This window comes from Manis pentadactyla, chromosome 1 (genome assembly GCF_030020395.1).
Source record: "Manis pentadactyla isolate mManPen7 chromosome 1, mManPen7.hap1, whole genome shotgun sequence".
In the NCBI taxonomy this organism is placed as follows: domain Eukaryota; kingdom Metazoa; phylum Chordata; class Mammalia; order Pholidota; family Manidae; genus Manis; species Manis pentadactyla.
In genome coordinates this window covers 88,658,219-88,682,154 of record NC_080019.1, presented here as the reverse complement: position 1 = coordinate 88,682,154, position 23,936 = coordinate 88,658,219, and the positions used below count along the sequence as shown (strand labels likewise).

Sequence of the window (23,936 nt, the reverse complement as noted above, 5' to 3'; positions counted from 1 at the left end):
AATCAGTCTGAAAGTACTTCTGTGGAGGGAAAGCAGGGAGGTACCAATGGTACAGATTGCTGTCAGAGCTTTCAGCTATCTATGCCGAACTAAGAGAGAGTGAGTTATATTTAAAAATTACATTGGAGTGAATTATAGTTCAGAAACTGATAAGAGACTGGTATTTTTCACCATGCATTACATATATCTTCTCCCTTTTGTTCATAATTCATCTTATCCAAGATTTCTCTTTTCTCATTAGTTTCTTTAAAAGATCAGCTTTTGGTTTAATTGCTCAACTTTGATGTTGTATCTGTTTTTTGTTTCATTGCTTTCTGCTTTTGTTTATAATTGTTTCCTTCTATTTTCGTTAGTTTAATTTTTTTCTAGCTTTTTGAATTACTAGCTTACCTGTTTTTAATCTACTTTGCTTTCTAATAAATTGAAAACTTCAGGTTTCCTCTAATTATTGCTTTAATTTACCACACAAGTTTTGATATGTAGTGTGGGTATGTTTACTTCTATATATTTAATTTCCTATTTAGAAATATGTTATTTCTAGACAGTTTTTTTAAAGCTTTCTTTGTTGATTTACTAGTTTACTGTGATCAGAGAAATTGGTTTTTATAAGGATTATTCTTTATAATATGAAACCTTCTGTGGCCTAATACATACTCTGTTTTAATTGATCCAGGTGTTCAGAATAAGTGTGAAATATGTCCTAGCCTTCTCATACTGTTTCTTATTTGCAGTACTTATTCTGCCTTGTTTTTTCTATGTCTCTTTCAGGAAGCTGATACAGATGAGAATCAGGGAACTTTGACATTTGAAGAGTTCTGTGTTTTTTACAAAATGATGTCATTGAGACGGGACCTTTATTTGTTGCTCTTGAGCTACAGTGACAAGAAAGATCACCTAACTGTGGAAGAACTGGCCCAGTTTTTGAAGGTGGAACAAAAGGTACTATTAGACTGTTGAATTGAATGTTTACTTAAAAATACTTGTGAAAGTTACATGGGTTTCTCCTGGGATTGGATATAGGTGTACTTAAAATTAAGGATAGAAGGGCAAATATCACAATCCCACAAAAATCTTATCTATAAGTTATTTAAAACATGTTTCCAGCAGGTTTTAAGAGGGAGTTACATCTTTTAATGCTGTAAATCATATAGTTACACAATATTTTTTACCTTAAATATGCTGAGTATGGGTATGCATATTTTTCCACAAAGTAGAGAATATTTACTTATGTGTATCATTTTAGATACAATAGTAATGTGTTCTTTATACTAATGATATAGCTAGGTATTTTTGACATGATTCTTAACTGTCAATATAGAAATTCATTTATAATTCTGATAGGAAATTGGCATTTGACCATATGAGAAGGCTAAGTAAATTTAGTCCAGATTAGCAAAGGGAATTCCTACATATATTTAAATTAAGACCTTTTAATTCTAATACTATATAGACTGAATTGTCAGCCAGGCTAGTCATTTTATATTGCTTTTTTTTTTTTTTTTCTTATTGCCTTAATCTGTTTCTCACTAAATTAGAAAAATAAATGAATATACTTTTGTTTTTCCTAGCTTTATTGAGGTGAACTTGACAAATTAAAATTGTACAATGTGAGGTTTTGATATATGTTTACACTGTGAAATGATTACCACACCAAACATTGTGAAATAATTACCATAATCAAGCTAACTAACATATGCATCACTTCACATAGTTGTAATTTTGTGTGTGTGGGGAGAACAGTTAAGATCAACACTCTTAAAAAATGTCAAATATACAATAGAGTCACCATGCTATACATTAGGGCTCTGGAACTTATTCATCCCACGTAAGTGAACTTTTGTACTTTGGACCAATATTATCTCCTTTCCCCAAGTCCCTGGCAACCAACATTCTACTCTCTGCTTTTATGATTTTGACTTTGTTAGATTCCAAATAGAAGGGAGATTGTTTGTCTTTCTGACATTTCACTTAGCATAATTTACTCTTCATTTTAAACATATTGTTACAAACAGCAGGAATTATTTAATCAGTACTCCTATGTAATGGAATCTCTATAAAAACCCCTCAGCCATGAGGTTTGGAGAACTTCTGGTTGGTGAACACATGGAAATGCTGGGAAAGGGGTGTCCTAATAGGGCAAGGAAGCCCCACACACCTTTCTTGATAATTTGTCTTATTCATGTCTATGCACTTGGCTGTTCCTGAATTGTATACTTTATAATAAACCAGTAATAGTGAGTAAAGCACTTTTCCAAGTTCTGGATATCATTCTGGTGAGTCATGGAAACTGAGTCATGGGAACGGACAATGACTGACAATGACATTCACCTTGACTAAACTCTAGGCAGACTCTTCTGAGCCCTTTTAGGAACAGGCCTTGTCCTTGAGCCTTATGCTCAAGAATCCAGTTGTAGCAAGAATTCTGCTAAATCAGATTAACCAGAACCCTCATCCTCCATACCTGCTGACCTCAGCATCTCATAAAATTCCTTCTTTCTCTGTCCCCCAGGTGATACCTTATTTCAGTGAGAATTCTCTTAGGTCAATTTAGCAGAACTAACCTGACCCCCACCCTGCTCCTTGGCTATAAATTCCTACTCATCTTTCCTGTATGTAGAACTGAACTATTCTATACTGAGGTCTCTTTTTCCCTATTGCGATAGTTACTGATTAAATCTGTTTTTATTGCTTTTGCTGCTGTCCAGTTCTGTTTTTTCTTTGACAGAAACTTTGGTCAAAAGTTTTGACCAGATTTGTTGTAGGCCAAGAGAAAAGGAAGTAGCCTGAACTCTTCATTTGCGGCTGAAGTGGGGGCTCTCAGTATGGGACTGAGCCCTTAACCTGCAGGGTCTAATGCTAACTCCAGGTAGTGCCAGACCTGAATTGCATCCAGTTAGTGTCAGAAACTTGGTTGGTGTCAGAAAAATTATACTAAACTTGGTAATATTTTACTTTATCCCATTACCACAGTCACATCAATTTTAGGAATAACAGATTCAGATTTTATGAATTTTGTTTTTGCTTTCTTAAGGATTAAGTTAGCAAAATGTTTATCAAAATCACCTATTTTAATTCACTTGATAATTTGGCACAGGCAGTGATTCTCCATTAGCAAAGTCAGTTATAAGATAGAAAATGGGAATGGAGTAACAGAAGAAGTTTCCGCCCTCCAGGAATATGTACTCCTGTGTTTCTTGCTCTTACACCCACTTTTCCATTCTCACCTGGAAAACTCCTCATAGTACAATGGGAAGAGCATTAGGTCAGGATCCCAGAAGACCTACATTCCGTACTGTGCAAGCTTTGGAGAATCCTGGGCAGGGCAGTTACTGTTGTTTCTCAACCTTGGTTTCCTGATCCGTACAAAGGGGAGCTGAAGCCTGCCTCTCCTATCTCACAAGGTCAAATTGAAGATTGGCTGTGATGATGAATGTGAAAATCCTTTGACATAGATATTCAAAAGCTAAATTTAATTAAAAATTAAATTTAAATTGTTTAAAGCCACTGACTTCAAATTCATCTGGGTAGGTAGCAATCATTGATGTTACTTGCTAAAGGGCATATGTTTCCTCCCTCCTTCTGATTATGTTGACATTCAAACAGTAAATTTTAGTTGGGGAAAACAGAAATTAGTGTTCTGTGACATCTGCTGTTGGCAGTTGACTGCCTGTATCCAGTTTAATTTTCAAATTGGCTTGAAGCTACATTATGGACATGACCTGAGAGAAATTTTAAAAAAATTATCATGCATGAAGAGGCATAAAATATAAAGGAAAAAATTAGTCTTGAAACTTTATCTTTCTAATTTGTCAAACACCATAAAATTAATGTCAGGTACAAACTAGAAAATATTTGCAACATACAAAGAGAGAAATAGTGAATTTCCTTAATATGGAAAGTGCTGTAATAGACTGTGGAGGAAAAGAGTGGAAAGCCAATACAAACATGAATAAAACATTTGAAACATATACAAAATTTCATAAGTCAATAGCCGATAAAAATGTTCACCCTTCATTAATAATTAAAAAATACAAAATAAAACCAAGAGACCATTTTTTACCCTCCAAATTAGTAAGGTTAAAAAAAAACTACCAACATGGTGTCCATTTCTTCTATTTCTGGTGAAGTTGTAGAGTAGTACAATCTTTCTAGAAAACAGTTTTATTATTCATAGAACTTTATATAATTTATAAAACTCTGACCAATCCATTTATTTATAGAAATTCATCATAAGGAAATAATTGTGTACAGGAAAAAAAGTAAAGTTGTGCATTTCAGCACTCTTCAAAGTAGAGAAAAATCTAAATGTGCAGAAACAGAGTCATTAGTCAAGAGTTTTGTGGGGTTTTGAGTTTTAAATCAGGATTTTCACAATGGAACAAATGTCAGGCAATTTGATGATCCATATGGCAGTAATTCATTCATTTCTAATGACATAAGATTGGTGTGAACACTGGAGTATTCAGCTTTTACAGATTTATTCCCTTGTGAAATGAAATATCGCTACTGGCCACAAATGCTGTCGAGGATTATGTGAAATCAAATATTTGTCCACAGGTCAGATTTTTATTTCACTGAAGATCTCTGAAAATTAAATTTATGCCCTTGACAAGTCTAAATGCTCTCTGATTATGACTTTCATCCTTAAAATGTGGATGTTCCAAGGGAAATTCTCACTGAATTTTATATCCATGAAGAAGTGCCAATTAAGCAAGAAGCCAGGTAGTTATGGTTTCTCTTTCATCACTTCCTTGCATCCACAGATAAAATCATGGACATCCATTATTCTTGGGTGCCAAAGTATTAGGTTTGCATGAGATTTTCTTGTTTCATTTTTTCTTCCTGTGTTTGGCAAAAAACAACGTACATCTCCAGAGTTCCTACTCATTTTCTTGGCACTGGAGAAAATATGTTTTGCGCTCAGTCCTTTTCAGAGTTTTGGTTCAGGAATGATCATTTCATATCATTTCATTCCTCAACCTCCTTGACATCCTTTTGTAGCAAGCCTCTACCCTCTTTATCCATTCCTTTCATATGGCTTAAGGAGCAAGGAACAGAAGGCAGGACTATTGAAGCACCCTTAGAGTCTGATAAAGCTCCTTGCTGCTAGCAAAGAGCAAAGGCTGCTTCCATGGATAAGTCAGAAACAGACTTCCATTTATACAGCATTTTCCTCTGAGATGTGTGTGGATGGTTAATTCCATGGGAATTTTTACAGTTTTTCTCATCCTTTGCTGGAGGGCCCTTTTCTTATTGTAACTTTGTTTATCTGATACAGATCTATACATTATCCCTTTGCGGTGTTCCTAACAGCTTCCCCTTTTGCTGCTTTATTCTTTCTGCAAAAATAGTCCCTTGATTCTTCTGACCTAGTTACCACTGCCATGTGTGTCCTCTTCTTTCATTGCCCTTTACTGAATCCGGAATGGTTCATGAGAGTCGTGGTTACTCTGACCTAGTTTCTCTTTGATGAAAAATAATTGCAAACTCTTACTTGCTTATAACTACCCCTTTCTGGTGCTAGGGTACCTTTATCTTTTTTCTTTTTTATTATTTATTTATTTATATTTTTAGCATTTTCCTTAGTATGAAAATCAGTCCTTTAAGAGTCTTTTCTGTATTTGTTTCATTTACTTAATTTTTCACAATTAAGGCAGTTGAGAGACTTTTCAGAGTAATTACATCTTGTAATGTTCATATGCTGCCTTGAATATAGTTACCAAAAGACACTTTTTGTGAAATAGTCATATATATTCAAATGCTTGGAAGCGGTGGTTTAATTTTAGGATGAATTAGAGGTATAGCCATTTTGTTACTGTGGTGGTTTTATGCAGTTGAAAACTGAATGGCCATTGATTTAGAGCTGTTTCTTCACTCCCTCTTGAAATCACCTGAATATACAGTGAAGAGAATTCCCCTCTGTGTGAAACCACAAGGACAAAGAGAACAGGAGAGCAAGCAGAGCCAGTAAAATCTTGAAACTTGTCTGATCTAAAGGAGACCCCAGAGCACTGAAACTGAAGCCCACAGAGCAAGAAACCACAACCCAACTTCAGCTGCCCAGGAGAACCCCAGAAAATGTCAAGAATTCGTTACATGATATTCTTGAAAATAGGACAGGGTTGAAAACACAAGCATTGGTTGCAAGTCTGATTGATGTAGTTAGGGCTCAAGATCCTCTCCCCTGATTCTTGCAGAATGGCCACTGTCCCTCCTCCACCCGGCATAAAAGTGCAAGTGGGGGTTGGAGAAGGACGGGCCAGAAAGAGGTAGACTAGGGCGCAGCTGGCCCAGTGGGTGCCCTCCTGCAAACGGGGACCGTGGCCATGCCACATAAACATGGCGGCAGTGACTCCCATATCCCTGTGTACATGGGCCTTCGCAATGTGGCCTCGTCTCCTCCCATCAAGAAATCGAGTTTCTTTTCCCTTGAATCTGGACTGGCGCTGTGACTTTTTTTTTGACTAAGATTTTGGGAGAAATGATGTGCAAGGAAACTAGGCCTTAGGGAGCCTTGATGACTCTGTTCTTGTCCTGTTGGAACTGTGAGACTTTGTGGAGAAAGCAGGCTAGCTGCTTGAGGATGAGAGAGCACACAGTGAAAGAGGCCCAGCCAACAGTCAGCAGCAACCAAAGGCATGTGAGGGAGGCCATCTTAGACTGTAAGGATGTAGGCATGTGATCAGATGCCTGTAGTCACTTGAGGAACCCCTGGTGAGAACAGCAGAATAACTGTCCAGCGGAACCCAGTCCCGCTTACCAACTTACACAACTGTGATTTAAAAAAAGGGTTGTTTTGAGGTGAGGCTTAGAACCTTACCCCCCCTGTTCTGAGAGAAATCTTCTGCATCCGTGGATGTTTTGTTGCCCTTGTCTAGCTTGGATTAATACTTAGTTTATAGGCACAGACCTGATCATCTACATTTGCCCTCTCACAGCACTAAACTATGTTTTCTACCTTTATCTTGCATCTACCTACCACTTCAGCATTTTATTAAAAATAATAATAAAAATTTTAGAAATAATAATAATAATAATAATGGAGAAATGTGGGATTCACATATAAATCAAGTATAAAAATCAAACAAATAATCATATTTGACCTGATTGTTTATAGTTCATGATGCGTGATCAAAACCGAAAGTTTCTGTGATGACTGCCCTTGTACTGTTCACCATGTAAGAACTAATTCACTATGTAAGAATTTGTTCACCATGTAAGAACTTGTTCATTATGCTTCAGAAGATTGGAGACTGTTGAGAATTAGGCTTGGGGTTGATTAATGATTGTGCATTGAGTCCCCTATACAGAATTTTATTGTTGTTAACAACCATTTGATCAATATATATGAGAGATGCCCTCTCAAAAAAATAAAATAAAATAAAAAATAAAAAATATAAAAATAAAAAAAGGGTTGTTTTAAAGCCTGTACATTTTGGGTGGCTTGTTTCACAAAAATAGATAATGAATACAAGGATTAAGGGAACATCTGTTTTCTGAAGTGTGAGACCCTTAGCCCTTTTCCAAATACCCAGTTTCTAGGTTTATCCCTTCCAGGCAGGAAAATGGAAAAATTTCCTTAGGGGATTATTATAAGCTATAGTAGGTTGAATAGTGGCCCCAAAAGATATGTCCAAGTCCTAACTCCCAGTACCTGCAAGTGTGACCTTATTTGGAAAAAAGGTCTTTGCAGATGGAATTAAGATACTGAGATAATCCTTACTTTAGGGTGGCCCCTAAATCCAATGTAAGTGACAGAAAAGAAGGCCTAGACACACAGAAGAAGGCTATGTGAAGATAGAGGTGGAGACTAGTTAAAAAGCCTCAGGCTAAGGTCACCAAGATCTGCCAGCAGCCACCAGAAGCAAGGAGAGGGGAATGGAACAGCTTCCCCGTCAGGGGCTTTAGAGGGAACCGGCCCTGCTGACTCCTTGATTTTGAACTTCTGGCCTCCAGAACTGAGAGAGAATACATTTTTTGTTGTTTTAAGCTGCCAAGTTTGTGGTGATTTGTTAGAGCAGCCCTAGGAAACTATCACACTAACTCAAGAAAAAAAAAGATATTTACATCAGACATTACTCCTAATAAAATAGTAGAGCCAGAGAATTGTACAGTTAAGCCTACTAGCCAATGAGCTCGGCTCATACAGAGCCACCAATCGGTTCATTATTGACTTGGTTTAAAATGTTTCAAAACAGTTAATTTGAAAATGGGTTTTAAATAGCCAAAGCTTACCGCAGGTATGAGGAAATCCTCTGTTATAAAAAACAGACCAAGGCTAATGAATAGAATCAAGAAGCTTGGAGGAAATAGAGGCAATAAAGAAAGAAGGAAACATTTCAAAATGCATTAATACCATCAGAGTAATAAAGCAAAGTTGTAGCCATGAAGCAAGAGCAACATGCCATGGAAAAGAAGGTTCAGAGAAGAAATATCAGAGGACTAAGCTTAATAGATTGCTTAGAAGATAAAGTGAGAAAATTGCCCAGAAAGTAGAACAAACAACAAAATGGAAAATAGAAAAGGTAAGGAAGTTAGTAGATTGATCCAGAAGATCCATTATCTGAATAACAGGAGTTATAGAAAAAGGTAAGACAAAATAGAAGAGAAGAAATCAAATAAATAATAGAAAAAAGTGATCAGCTTGGAAAGTTGGAATCTGTAAATTGGTCAAGGCTGACTTAGTGCCAGGCACAGTGAATGTAAAAAGATTCCACAGAGACAAATCATGGTGACATTTCACAATGTCAAGGATAAAGTGAAACCCTGAAAGCTTGCAGAAAAGAAAAAAAACAGTAATCAAATTAACAAAAACAGGTCCTGTGAAGGGATTGGAATCAACATGGCATCATTCTTAATAGCAACTCTGGTAACCAAAACATACAGGAGCAAAGATTTCTAACCTAGAATTTTCAGCCTGCCTAACTTGTTAACCAAATGTTTGTGCAGAATAAAACACAAATAAAACACATGTAAGAAATAGTTTACTTTCTGAGTGGTCTTTAATGAGAGTGACAGAATGAAGTCAGGACCAAAGATGTATAAAATTATAGACTCCAACCAGCCTGGAAAAAGGAGAACCTTCATAGGGGGGAAAATGATCGGAATTCATAAAGTATCTGCTGCCTTTGTTAATGTGGAAAATAACACTGGGGGACCATTAGAGTCATTGGGAAGAATTTGTGATAGTGGTGTTAAAAATTAACCAATAAATAAGAATTGCAGCAATTAACAAACAAAAAACATGTAAGAAAAGAAACAAAATCTTTACACAACAGACTTGGTGTTCAATATTTGCATAATCAGAATAATTTAAACACTGAATAATAATTTAATAAAAATTAAAAATTGTCCTGGGTGGTGCGATAGGGGAGAAAGTTAGTTTTGCTGGCCCAGATGAGCTAAATCTTTATCTAACACAAAAAAGTCAATACATGATGTTAAAAGTGTACAAAACAGAAAATAGCATCAACATAATAGTCAGCAATATAAAGACTAATTCCGAAAGAAATATCTAGAAACGTTGGCATATTTCTTCTGGAGACTGGTTCTGAGTATACAAGGGGAGTTTTGTGTTTAGTCATAAGCACCGTAGTTTTGACTTAACCTGATTATGGGTATATTACTTTGATAAAAATTAATTGAAAAGAGTTTAGTGATATTAAAATTCTCTTCTAATTATATCATGATTTTGTGTTTGGTGTGCTTTGGAAATCATTGCTATAAGAAATATAGTTACTTACTTCTTCTAACTTTGTTTTGAAATTGCACTCCCTGGGAAAGCTTTACTAGAAAACTTGCAAGGAGTCTGGGGATAAAAACTGAATGTCAAAATATGAGTGTTTTAAAGATCTGTGATTTTGGTATTTGTAACTAGTCAGTCCATCCGAAATGGATTATCTTTTCTCTTTTGGATAAAATTAAAGAATTAAAGCAAACAAGGGAAAGAGAATGAAGTCCAATCTGGAAAAATCAAGGAAGTCAAATTATGAATACTGATTTGAAAATTACAAAAATCTCAAAAGTTAAGTTAAGATTCAGGAGTTTCAGCTATACTGAAAAAAAACAGTTTTGAAAGTAAGCATTTCAGTTTTTTGGTGGAAATAATGAAAATACCCAGATAATAGATATAATATAAAAATATAAAAGAAAAAGCTTTGGATTTGAAGTCAGAAGGTTGAAATTTGAACCTTGGTTCCGCCTCTTACTGGTTTTGTGGCTTTGGTTGGGGTAGTTAACCTTTCTCAGCATCAGTTTTACTATTTTAAAATGGGGATAAAAATATTAAATTTACAAGACTGTTGTAAGAACTACTTAAGATTATGCATGTAAATGACTTTTTATAAACTATATAGCATTGAGAGCATTATACAAATGTAAAGGGTCATTACTAAAATAAGTACATTTTTCCATAAGTTCTTCTAGTTGTCTGGTGTAGTAAGAACAGCTCTCAGTGTTGGAGACAGCAGTCTCAAATGTTGATAGCAAACAAAACTTTCAAATGAGCTTCACGGGAAATAAGGCTAGAGAAGGGGGGAGTTTTCAATTTCACCTTATCAAAATGTCAAATAGGAAGTAAAACAAGGGGAAAAAAGGACAATAAAGAACATTAACCTATGTTGTACCTTCATTTTTAACAGTAAAATTGTACAGTACCTTTTTAAATGAGGTCTAAAAAATTCAGCTGTGTAAAACACAGGATTTTGCTATTGGGAGGTTAATTAAATTAGATCAGGAATTGGGGATGGGAGCTGACTGATGCTTACATTTTAATTTTCATTATTATGAAGCTTACTGTATTTCACTGGATTAATCCTTAATACTTGAATTTTGGTAGATAGTGGATTATTTCCCATGAATTCTTATATGGTACCCAGAAAATTGTGAGCTTCCTAGAATTCCTGCTGATATTTTCACCAGTTGAATGAATACTTTACTTTTTGTTAACATATTCTGCTTTGTGTCTTGAACTAGTAACATGTTCTCTGCTAGTCTGTAATTAGCTTCATCTCAGGATGACAGTTTTCTGGTTATTTTTAAATGTCATGGGCTTCTGGTAGACTACCTGAGTCCAGTTCAAGGCCCCTGCATTTCTGAACAAATGGCTTCATAAATCAAATAAAGAGCAATGTAAACTTAGTCTTCCCATGGCACAATTTTTATCAATTTGATTCTTTTATTTTGTGAGACATTATTTATCTTTGATACTGCATGTGATAAATCTCTCTAGTTTATAGCAGACAAATTATTGAGCTGCTCAAAGCCTGTCTGGGTCAGTAGAGTTCCTGCAGGTATTTGCAGGTGTCGTCTTGTAATATAGGCTCTGAATGGAGGAAGGACTGTAAAATTTCCTCAAAGGATGCGTTATCCATCGTGCAGCTAGTTTGGAGAGGAAAAAGACACTCTCTACTCTTTCAGACAGGCAAAATAACTGTATAATAGACTTTCTTTTCTCCTGCAAAAAGAATAAGTGCTATTAAATGGAATGTTTAAAAAAGTTGTATTTCACTAAGTATAAGTTCTGAACCTAAGAGAAAATAGAATTTTGAGAAATACTGAAATATGAAATACTGGCTCACAAGATGAGCTTCCTCTATCATCATTAATTAGTCTTTTAAAATATCACTGTTAGACTCTGGGGGGGCTCAATGGATTTTTGATCAAAATATCATATCCTTTTTGTTGCTACTTAATTAAATTATTCTTGAAGAGTTTACTTTTCCCAGTGATAGTAGGTATGTAATGTTCATGCAGCAGCTTTGAGAATAACTCAGTAATAATAGCATGCACTGCCTTTTTACAAATTTATTTTTATTTTTATTTTGGTATCATTAATGTACAAATACATGAGCAACATTATGGTTACTATACACTGCCTTTTTGATGCCACACATTGTTCTTACAAATATTAATTCATTTAATCCTCACAACTACCTTATAAGGTAGCCACAGAGAATGTGAAGTACTCATTCAAGATCACACTATTAATAATAAGAGCTAGCTGATTTGGACACAAGCAGTCTAGTTCCAGAATTCTTTGTTATGCTGGCGGCCTCACCTGGTTTCTATTTTTTTTTTCTCTTTCTAACCTTTGTGTTCTTGAATCACCATGGCAGACTGCTCTTGTGGTTCAGTGGAGAGATCTATAGATACACACACAGGAGGACTTACTTAGAACATTCTATTTTGATAGGGAATTCTTTCTTTCTATGTATATTTATGGATGGCAAACATCAGTGTTTATGTAGAAAACGTTCATTTGCAGGTAGCTACTAGCTTATAGTGAGTGGATTTTCAACAATGGATTTGCATTGATGATTGGTTTAATTTAGTTTTATTGCTTCATGGAGAATATTGTCTTGTAGTTGAAGGGCTGTTTTCACTGATGAAATCTGAAAGATATATGGGAAGATTGAAAGCATGATCATTTTCCAAAAACAAAGTATCTATAACACTTGCAGTCTCAAAAAACTAAAAAACTCAGTATGCTTTCTTACCATAGAGGGGAAATATCTCAGGAAATTGCAGGTACACTCTACTAATGTTCTGTTTTGTTTAGATGACTAATGTGACAACAGACTATTGTCTTGACATCATAAGGAAATTTGAAGTTTCAGAAGAAAATAAGGTGAAAAATGTTCTTGGCATAGAAGGTAAGAGACCAATATTCCTAAATTTTCATTTCTCAATTCAGTCTGCTAAATTAAATTCTAGCAATTTTTAGGAAAAGAAATCAGGAGATACCCATGGAATCACACATGATGCAGAGAAAACCCACAACACGCACATTTTCCTATAAAACAGATGCCATGGTGCTGCTGTTTCTCTTACCTCTGCAGTGAGGCTGCACATTTTCCACTCCAAGACAGTCAACTTTGTGCCACTATGTATATGACTGATGCCAAGAAATATTAGGACTTCTCTCAAATGGCTAATTTTTGGAAATAGCCTCAACCTGATAATTTCGTGAAGGGAAATTTCATTCTAAAATAAGTATTCAATGAAACTGCTGACTTGGAAGTATACATTTCTTTAACTTGTTTTACCTAGTTGGTAGAGGTGAAGTGGTTATGGGAACCTCATGTTTCATTAATAAAACCATCTCATTTTATAGTTGAGAAAAGTGAGGCTCAAAGAAATTAATATGCCATATCAGGATCTAGCTCCTAGTATTATTCAAAACAATATGAATATAGCTGCATGTACGTAGGAGTTAGCTGTATTTAAAATCTGTAGGGAAATAAGTTGCAGGCTGCTGCCCCAGAGTTTATGGGCACACCCCACTGCCCCCAAGAACATCCAAAGGCATGGTTCATCTTACTGGTTTTGATGATCAGCTTCCTATTTCCCACACTCTGGTGCTCAGCGTGGAGATATCCACTCAGTTTAAGAGGCATTAACACTGCATCAGTTGCCCATCAGGTCCCACTGGGTGACTGTGACTTGAGTTCAGGAGTTACTAAATAGCTTTGCAGTATGTCCCCTCTCACAGTCAATCAAAATTCTTAAAAAGTCTCCTTATTTTTCTGTAGATTGTGTTTAAACTGCTACTCCCCAAAGTCATATTTCAGTTTTTGACACTATGTGACCTGAAGCAAATCTGTCATTGCCCCAGTCTTCTCTGCAATGGCTGTCCTGAGGGTGAATAAGATAATCACTGTGAACATACTTTGATCTCTTTTGTCCCTGTTAGAGTCTGTTAAGTACATAATGCTTTGAAAGCTATAGTGCTTCACTCTTCTTCCTCCAAAGGCTTCACAAACTTCATGAGGAGTCCTGCTTGTGACGTATTTAACCCACTGCACCATGAAGTGTCCCAGGACATGGATCAGCCCCTGTGCAACTACTACATCGCTTCCTCTCACAACACATACCTGACTGGGGACCAGCTCCTCTCTCAGTCCAAAGTGGACATGTATGCCCGGGTGCTACAGGAGGGCTGTCGCTGCGTGGAAGGTATGTGCTTCTGTTGAAGCTCTGGTGTTCCTTGGTGAATGTGTCCTTTAGGCAGTCAGGCGAATCTAGTATATGCATGAAGACTTAAAATATGCACTCACACTAACCATTTTTCTGCTCATTGTAAAGTCATTCTTAACTGATAATGATTTTTGGTTCCTCCTTACTGTCCAGTGAGATGGAAGAGAGATATGTAGTAGAAGTTAGGAAGCATACCTTGGGTTGCTGTAAAATTGGGATGAAAATGAAAATTTTTCCAAGAAAGATATTTTTGATTAAACAATGAAAAAAACAGTTGTTCAGGATAACTATTCATTTTCAAGGTATTTCATGGCCTATCAATCAGCCAACGTTTATTAAATTTCTTGTAGGTTCCTTAAGAGTGAGGACACAGATGTTACACAAGGTTTCTGTTTTCAAGGAGCTGACAGTTTAATAGACTGGGTGGGCAATAAAAACACTAATACAGTGTGAAAATTCCATCAGTTGGCTCATTTACATGGTAAAGAGCAGTGATAAGGAGAGTAAGGTGTGAAGTAAAATGCAATGAGAAATCAGCTAGGTTGGGAAGGAAGACGTGAGTCAGTCATGAAGGGTTTTGAATGCTGTGGTGAGAAATTCCAACTTCAGCTTTTGGTAACAAGGGTCCACTGAAGGATTTTAATACCTATAGTGATATGACCAGACTTACAGTTTAGAAAGATCACTTTGACAGCAGCGTAGGAGGATAGTATTTTTTAGAATATGTGTTTGTGGAGGGGGAGGGGAGGTTAAGCTAGGTCAGGGAGAATGGTGGGAAGTGTTAAAACATAAAATTTGCCCAAGTAAGTTTGAAGATGTAATTGGCTTTATTAAGCAATTCATGAATTGGACATTATCCCCTCTAGCAAGTACACAGATGCTCTGAGGAATTGTATAGAATGAAAGGTTTTTATAGACAGAAGGATGGAGGAAAACTTATTAGCAAAAGAACAGAAGGGATTGTTTCAGGCAAGGTCACTTTCTCTTGAGGGAAAAGCAGAGGGACTTAGAATGTAGATCTTTTAGGGAAGATGGGGAGGACTCATGTGACATCATCTTATTGATGAGGCTCACCAGAAAATACTTGACTTACTATATTTCTGGGGGAGGTTGAAATTGTAGTTAGGTTTAGGTATTAAGCCCTAGTTTGGTGACTTGACCTAGCAGAAGTGATACCACATTGGGCCTGTGTCTTTCTTTTTAACAGAAGGATTATAAAAATTTAGTTTAAGTGGAAAGAGAGATGATTATTTAGATATTAAAGAAGTAAACTTAACAAGACTTGGTGAGAGAAGTAAAGGATGTAAAGAATGAAGAGGAGAGCTAGAATGAATGGATGGTGCCACTATATACTATGGGGAATCTGAGAGGAAGAGCGTTCATGAGTTCAGGTTTCCATTTGTTGAGTGTATACTCATTTGTAACATTTACATGGACATTTTTATCAGTCAGTTGGATAACAATATCTGAACTCAATGGAAGGATCCAGGCAAGATAAAGATCTCATAATTCTGAATTTTTTATGTAGTAGTTAAAATCAAGGAAGTACACAAGATCACTAACAGTCAGAAGTGGAAAAGAGATTGAGGCCTGAGGACTTAAGTAATTGAACATTTTGAAGCAGGAAGAGCAAGGGCAACCAACAGGGATAACTAACATAAATGTTCATTTAGATCTAAGGGATGAAATGGGCAAAAATGTCCCATGCAACAGAGAAGTCAAATAGTGTAAAAAGTAAGTATCCAATCTGGTTGCATTTAGTAGTTAGGAGATTATTGGTATCCTTTGTTGTAGTTTTGGTCATGTGTTAGTGGGAAGGTGGGAATGGCTGATTTGGGTTAGTGACTTGGCATTTTTCTTCATTAGGAGACTGAATGATACAGGGCTGGGTAGGCTCTGAGACTTGGAAGAGGGGTACATGAGATTGGGAGTTGTTTTTCCAGGGGATAAGGGGACAAGAGATTTTTGAAAGGGTTCATGCCTTTCTTTTCCAGGGAAGTAGGAGAGAGCATCATCCACTAAATATAAAGTGGGTGGATATTAGTCTGGGGGTTTGAGAAGATCAGCAAACGGTCAGAAAGGAGTTGATGAGGTAAATTAGGGAAGACAACCTAGCTAATTTCAAAAACAGTCTTCAAAAAGAAAAGTTTTTGTTATGCAAAAACTGCATCCTTACTCCCCATTTCCAACAGATTAGATATTGGAGCATTGAAGACAGTTTATAGAATTGATCCATGCCTCTGGATTTCTAGGTTGTATGTAATATTTTCAAGGCGTTGGTGAGTGCTTTTTAAAGTAACTGGCAGTCCATGAGCCTAAAAAAGGAAATGAAATGGATAAGAGGCCATAACAAGAGGTTAAGAGACTGGAAGACCCGAAGACATAGAAATATGGAGAGCGTTGTCATCACACAGACAAAACAAGAACAGAGTTGTTATCACAAGGTGGAGTTTTGGATATCGTTACAGGTGATAACAGTATCTAGGGCATGTCATGGGTGGACATGATTGAAGCAGCATAAAGAAGGGATTGTTAGCATTGAGAAGGTCAAGGTTAAGCTATTGAGTAGATTGCCCACATGGACTTTTAACTCATAAAGGATGCTGACAAGATAAAAAAATTTTTGAATGAAAAGATTAAAAATTAGAGATTAAAAACTGTAAACCAGATACTTAAATACAAAAAAGAATATTATAGGAAAGGCACTTGGAAGATGCCATAAGGTAGAGTTGGATAAAGTAAGATTCTAAAGGGGAGATTTTTTCCCACAAATGTAGAACAGTTGTTTAAAAGTAGCAATAAAGGCCTAGAAAATGTCTCCTAGAGAATGTATACAAAAAAGCGTCTATGGAGAAAGGAAGTTGTGTCCTCCACAGTGAACTGGTTGCTAATCAAGATAAGGAGATCAAGGGAAAATCCCAAAAAAGAACCTGATTATGAAAGGGAGTTTGTTTATGGAGGTTCCATGGAGCAAAGGGGAATTGCTTTATAGTAGGATTAGAAGTGGAGAACAGGTTGTTCTTGGGTAGTGGAGCAGGGTAGGGAAATGAATAAAGCAGTAGGATGATGAGGTAAGATGGGTAACTGCATGGGCCTTTCTTTGTCAAATAGTTTCTGGCATGTTATGAAGATCAACTAACGTATTTTAAAAATGGACAGGCATTAAAAACTATCTGCACACAGAGCCATTAGGACCACTACAAATTAAGTGCTCTCGAAATCTATGTTTCAAGGCATGGCATTTTTGCAGTAGGTGCAGAGAATAGTTGCAATAATGACTGACAATTGAGTAGCTTAAGCAGCTGAATAATGGAGTTGCTTATAAAATATTAATATAAAGAAAAACCTTCCAAGCAACTAAAGATCTTGAGGTGATATTCTGCTCTCAGCCGTTATTCAACCTTTTGTTCACTCAGCACTCAACACGTGTTACGAGTCTGACATGCACAGAGGCCCTGGGCACACACCCTCACTGGGTACATGATGATGGGTGCCTGTCATTTGAAATGGTGATATTTTCTTGGGGGCCAAGTAGGGAAAATGGCTCCTAATGACTCCATGAAGTAATAGTCAACTCTAGGTAGTTTTGCAATTTTGTTATTTCTGTGTCCTATACTCTATTTCTTTTGCTTTTCAGGTTCTGTAGTTACCTAGTCGTCTCTTCTTCGGTTTCTCTGTCCAAATCAGTGTCCTACCCAGGCCCAACTGTGTTCCCGTGAACAACTCCTCATACTGAACCAAAACTTCTAACCCTCCAACTTTGTTTGGGATATTAAGAAGTAAAGTTATCTGATTAAGACAGTTTATAGTCAGATACAAATAATTTTTAGTCTTAGCTTTTTTCAGGGGTCTTTTAATTTTAAAATGAGAGCATTTAGAAATTGTGTGCAGTAGATATTGAACCCAGGCTTTCTCTTGTGCATTCTTTCTCCCTGTCTTCCAGTCACCAAAGTAGAAAGAAGCTACTTGACCCTTCTTATCTAAAAGGTTGCCTGCTCCATCTATTCACACAAACTGAGAATATGCATGCTGTGGTGTAGTTTCAAAAGGCATGTGGTCTCTCAAATACCTCCGCAGCACTTTGTATCAGCAAATTCCTCCCCTGTTATTTGGCTTGCAGTACTTACTCCTGGAATCATCTATGACTGGACAGTGACAGCCAAGCTGCTACTTCTGGAAAGATTTTGTTGAGGAGAAGTATTATATTTATCTGGGAGACTTGGTCCACTTTGTCCTTGATCTGTTTTCTGTTTGAAATCGTAGTTGTCAACTTGGCTTTGAATGTACTGTAGGAAGAGGGGAACTGCCATGATTTCAGCCCCTTTTGTGACTAGATCCTGGTTAAGTGCTTTCAATACATTCTTATTTAATTCTTAAAGCATTAAGGGGAATGGAGTAATCTCCTTCAGAGGATACCTCAACACGAGGCAGAGTGAGTGGTTCAAGATCCTGTAGCTAAGAAGCTTGGAACCTGGGATTTGAACCCAAGTTTGTCTGACCCCTCCACTCCACTGTTCTCCAAGACCCCTGTATGCTTTTTAGAGGAGCAAACACTGAATGGCATGACCAAATTAAGGGAGGTCAAATGAGGGCTATCAGGTCATATAAGAAAGGCTGGAGAAAGTGAAGTATGAAGGGGAGGTTGTCTTTAAAAGAAGGAATTTGCTTGACTCATGATTATAAGTACCACCTAAATATTTAGGTGTTCTTGAAGACTTGGAATCTGATGACATCATCTCTTCTTTCCTAACAATTTCTGTCATCCCTGTGCTTTGAAGATTTTAGTTCACATCCAAAGCTTGGGCCTGCAGACAATAGTGAATGTATATACCGGGGGGTACTTTTATCTGTCTTGGGTCCACATGAAGTTTTTTTTCCAAGTAGACCCATTTTATTTTCTCAGGTAAGACATTTATATGCTAACAGGTATGAAAGGATATAAAGAAAAGTCTCCCTTCTTTGCCTGTCTCAGGTGCAGTATTGTCTTTGGTCAGGATGTGTATGGTGTCTTGGGGAAAACTAATAAGTCTTTTTTGGTGAAGTGGGCTTGTCAGCAAATAAAATTGATAACATTTTTTTACATGCCCTTTCATTCCCTTTTGCAGCCCAAGTTGCTTAATAAATATGGATGTTCTGTCTAGGGGATTTTCTTTCTCATTATGGAACTGATATTACATTGCTGCTGTAATCAGTTTATATCCCTTCCTGTTACCTCTGGGAGGACTATCAGGGTAGAACATTTTTAAGTCCCATTCTGAAAAACTGTCATGTTAGCTGCTCAGCAGGCCTTCGGAACTGGCCAGCTCTTTGTCACAGCACTTTTGGGGGCCTCTAATGTGTGATCTGATTGAAAAGTGGGCCCTGGTTATTTTGTGGCTAAGGGAATTGGTTAGAGTGTTTCTACCTTGCCAACATTCCCATTACAGCATTAGCTCTTACAGGAAACTTCACTGCCATTTGAACTTGGCTGCAGACGTCTCATGTTAGGTTGGGAGTGTTGCTATCCTCATTTAACATTAACATTAATAAGTGATAAAATAGACTGAAAAAGTGAACATGAGGGGACCCATCCTCGACTATGGATATTGTGCCTGTCATAAATATTGGTGGAAGAGCACTTCTTTCATGACCATTGTAGTTTTAAGAGCTATTTTTATGATAATCAAGTCAGGCCAGGCATTGCCTCAACTATATTCATTCCTAAAGGATATTAGTTCAATAATGAGGAAACTTGTTATGCCCTTTTTCTTCCAAAAGGGGGCTAAATCAGGGTATGAATTGTTCAAATTATATATTTTTGAAACATCTGTTCATTTTTTCCACATTTATATCCAAAGACAAAGAGTGTCAAATATGTTCTCAGAATGGATGGAGCGTCTTTCCTGAGAAGGTGTCTTCGATACGTTTGACCTCATTTGCAGGCACAGGGGAACAGTACAGCAGTGTCTGAGAGTACCCCCAAACCTTTGGTCTTCTCAGCATCGTCTTTATTTTTCAGCTTTGTTTCTAGCATTCCTATGGCATTAATCTTGGAGTTCTTACTCCTTTTATTTTTTCCACATTTTTTCAGTAAAGATATTTGAACAGCCAATGTTTAATCAGAGAGCAGAACGAATAGCATATACATAGCCTACATATCCTCTCTATATCTCTAAGTATCTGTGAGAGATTGATTGACTTTAAGGAATGGGCTTACATGAGCACGGGGATTGCCGAATTGGAAGTCTGCAGAGCAGGCCAACAGGCTGGAGACTTAGGTAGGAATGGGTGTTATAATCCTGAGGAGAATTCTTTCTTCAGAAGATGGTAGTCTGTGCTGTTCCAGCCTTCATCTGGCCGGGTCAGACCCACCCACACTTGGAGAGTAATCTGATTTAAAGTCTACTGATTTAAATGTTATCACATCTAAAGAATATCCTTGCAGCAACATTTAGACTGGTGTTTGCCCAAACAACTGAGCATCATTACCTAAAAATGCTGACACATAAAATTAACCATCAGATGACATCATGGTTATGTTGAACAATTTGGAAGTGATAAGGAAAATATTCAACACAGCCGTCAAGGTCAGCAAACCACTTTTTTCCTCCGGTTGGCAAAGCACTCCCAGCTCCCTGCTCCCCTCCTCCGGGCTCCTCTTTTGCCCTGCGCATGCCGAAATGCCACATAGCAAAATAATATAAATTGCTCCCCTTGCTTGTGCTCAGGGCTCAGACCTTGGGAGATTACTCCCCTCTGAGCCCTCTGGTGTGAAATAAACCTCAGCACTCCAAGACCTCCCAGTGCCACTTGGTTCTTCCGTCAGTGACCCAGTCCAGGTTTTCCAGTATTTTCCATAACAAAAGTTTTGGAGGGAAATGGGAGATATAATCTCTTGGGATAATATATAACACATTTAAGGATGGTGCTACTAAAATAGAGAACAGGTGTAGTCTTAACTGAAAGGCAGAGTTTCAACTGGCATTCCATTAGCCAAATTCAACCTGCAGAATTGTTTGATTTTGGCCATATTGTAAAATTTAAAAATGGATTAATTGCCACTATTTAAAAAATTGGGAAAATTCAAAGCAGGAAGATGTAGATTTTTTTACTTTTCTCAGATCTAGTGACCAGGGTCCTTATTCCCACTTAGCAGTGATTGACTCACAGTTTGAAGTAGTTATTTCCTTTTGACACATACTTGCTGTTGGCCTGCTGGTAATTGTTAGCTTACCTAACAGTAACATAAATGACTACACCTGCTAGCTCCTCTTGGCGTTTGAGTTTGTGACCCCATACCATAAGGAAGGGTGATGTCATGAGAGTCGGCAAAGTTTTTTTTGGGAACCTGTATTAGTCTTGATTGGGATTTAGATAAACAATGTGAAAGAAAACATTTCAATTGATCTTAAATGGAAGAAGCAAAGGAGTGGGTTGTAAGTGAGAAAACTTGCCTAACTAGGAGAACAAATGTGTGTAGGAGAAAATAAGGTTGATTTGTCAGATAGGAGCTAGGAAAATAAGTCAGGCAACACCAGTTCCTTTCACAGTTAAACCTGAAATCTCAGAGTCCTAAAACAACTCAGATTTCTTTCTTGCTTAAATAAAATCCAAAATAGGTGTTCCTAATGGATGATTCTTTTAAGCAGTGATTGAGGGGTCCAGGCTCCTCCATCTTGTGGCTATGCCACCTTCAATACATACCTTTTAAAGTCACAGAAAAGGAGAGAGTATGGGTGACTGTGTAGGACAGGTTTTTATACACCAGACCTAGAAGTGATCCACATGGTTTTTGCTTACATTGCAGTGGCCACATCCTATGGCAAGGGGAGGCTGGGCAATGTTGTCCAGCTGTGTGCTGGGGCAAAAGAGAGTACAGGCTTAGTGAACAGTAGCCAGCCTCTAGCACAAGCGATAGAGACCTTGGATCATGCAGGCAGGGGCTACTGTAGGATATTCATTAATAAATTTAGCACATAGCTGTTGACTACATACTGTGTATGTGTTGGATGCTGGTTATGCACAGAGTAGGCTTTTGAGCAAAGGAACAACATCGTGAAAGCAGTGTTTTGAGAAATTAGTCTAAGTGGCAGAGCGTAAAACAAGGGAAGGCAAACTCAAGTGAGGGAGGATGGTAAGGAAGCTGTTTTCTCCAGCAGGAAGCCAATGAGGTTGTCTGTACACATAGCAATATTAATATCATCAATAATAAGAATAGTAACTATGTGTCAGGTGGTATTGTAAGCAGCTTTATGTGTACAACACTCAATATTATGATGCAAGTGCTACCATCATTTCCTTTTTATAGATGGGAAAACAGGGCTTTAAAAATTTGCCCATATTCACATAAATGTTGGCAAGGCCTCAGGATTTGAACCTAGAAAGGCAATTTTATTTGATAACTATTGTGGAATTAATAAAATGGAAACAAATCTAATGGAAACATAATGAGTTTAAGTGAACAGTAATGAAAGACTGTTACTGAGTTGAGCAGGCCACTGTGAAGCACTAAAAGGCCTTAGTAAACTGAAGAAGAGCTGAAATTAGATAAACAATATGTTAAGAAATATCTCTGTTCTTGGGTACACTTGATTGGATTTAGATCAGTTTTTAATGATAGTTCTCCAGAAGTGCTAGGCTACTTGTGAATATGAAATCTTTGTTAACTGTAAATGCTCAGAAACCAATCATTTATGATCTTTACTCCCTTATTGTGATAAGTATGCCAGAACACCCATTTCTCTTTGACATCTTTGTCATGATCATAATACATATAATCTCAAATAATAAACTAAAAGTATTTGTCTGATATTTCCAGAAATATTAGTGAACACCAGAAGCTTTGGGTTGTTGACGTGAAGTTCTGTTTTTGGCAGTTGACTGCTGGGATGGCCCAGATGGAGAGCCAGTGGTACACCATGGCTATACTCTCACTTCAAAAATCCTCTTCAGAGATGTTGTGGAGACCATCAACAAGCATGCCTTTGTGAAGAATGAGTAAGTATAGCAACATCCGGGAGCTAAGCTGGCACACAGAGCAACAGCTGGTGTAGCATGGCTACAGAACCAGCTGTTCATCCTTGGAGTCTGCATTGCCCTTTCTGCTACCCTAGTTCTTTCCTTCCTTTCCAACAAAACACTGTGAACAAATAATGTGGGCTCCATGTTTGTACTTTCCCATGCTCCATTTATTCCTTACCCCATTCCCTCTTAAGATGCTGCCTCCTCAAAGCATGTTCTTGCAAAGAGTGGCCTCAAAATTTCCAACCCTGGCATATACAGTGTGTCCATGAAATCTGGAAATACAGGTCACTATATATAATAAAGAGTTTATTGCTATTGTATTACAATACAGTAAAATATTATCTAGGTTTCCAGAATTGCTGGTGTTATGTATATATTGAAATGTCTAGTGACCTTATGCTACATGACCTCTCCTTGGCATTTGATAATGGTGACTATTTTCTCCTCAATACTTTTCTTGGGGGGGGAATTTTATTAGAACTTTCTGTTCTCTATTGCTATTATTGCTTCTCATCTCTTTTGGCCTCTGGTCTTCTATACCATTTTCTTACTCCTGTAATAGTCAGTATTTTCTAAGTTGTTGCTCTTGGTCTACTTCTTGGTTATTTGTCTAATTACATGTCCAGAACTCAGTTTCAGAGCTATATAGAAAAATTCTAAGTAGAAATGCATCTGAATATCTCAGAGGTACTTCAAAATCAACAAATGTCATTATTTGTTTAGGTATTTATTCATGCCTACTGTAAGCCAGGCATGCCATAATAGGTGCAGGGAGCCACAGCACTGAACAAAAGGTACGGCTCCTACCATCCTGGGACTTACACCCCAGACTGAACTCAGCATCTCATCCTGCCAAACCTCTTTTTGCTCTGTCTCCTCTTAGTTAAGGGTAGCACTGTCTACCAGGGGCTTCAGCCAAAAACTGGAAGTCATTATGGATTCAGCCAGTTCTTGTC

At 37.2% G+C, this 23,936-nt stretch overlaps 1 protein-coding gene across 5 annotated transcripts in view; it reads left to right on the top strand.

Annotated features, from left to right (window-relative positions):
* PLCH1 (phospholipase C eta 1) overlaps positions 1 to 23,936 on the top strand; it is a 194,096-nt gene that overhangs the window by 116,673 nt on the left and 53,487 nt on the right. For all 5 annotated transcript variants that reach the window (XM_057499436.1, XM_057499432.1, XM_057499437.1 and 2 more), the window contains 4 exons: positions 769 to 939; positions 12,560 to 12,653; positions 13,753 to 13,956; positions 22,833 to 22,953. In XM_057499436.1, the coding sequence (XP_057355419.1) occupies positions 769 to 939; positions 12,560 to 12,653; positions 13,753 to 13,956; positions 22,833 to 22,953 (590 nt within the window). The remainder of the gene's footprint in view (positions 1 to 768; positions 940 to 12,559; positions 12,654 to 13,752; positions 13,957 to 22,832; positions 22,954 to 23,936) is intronic.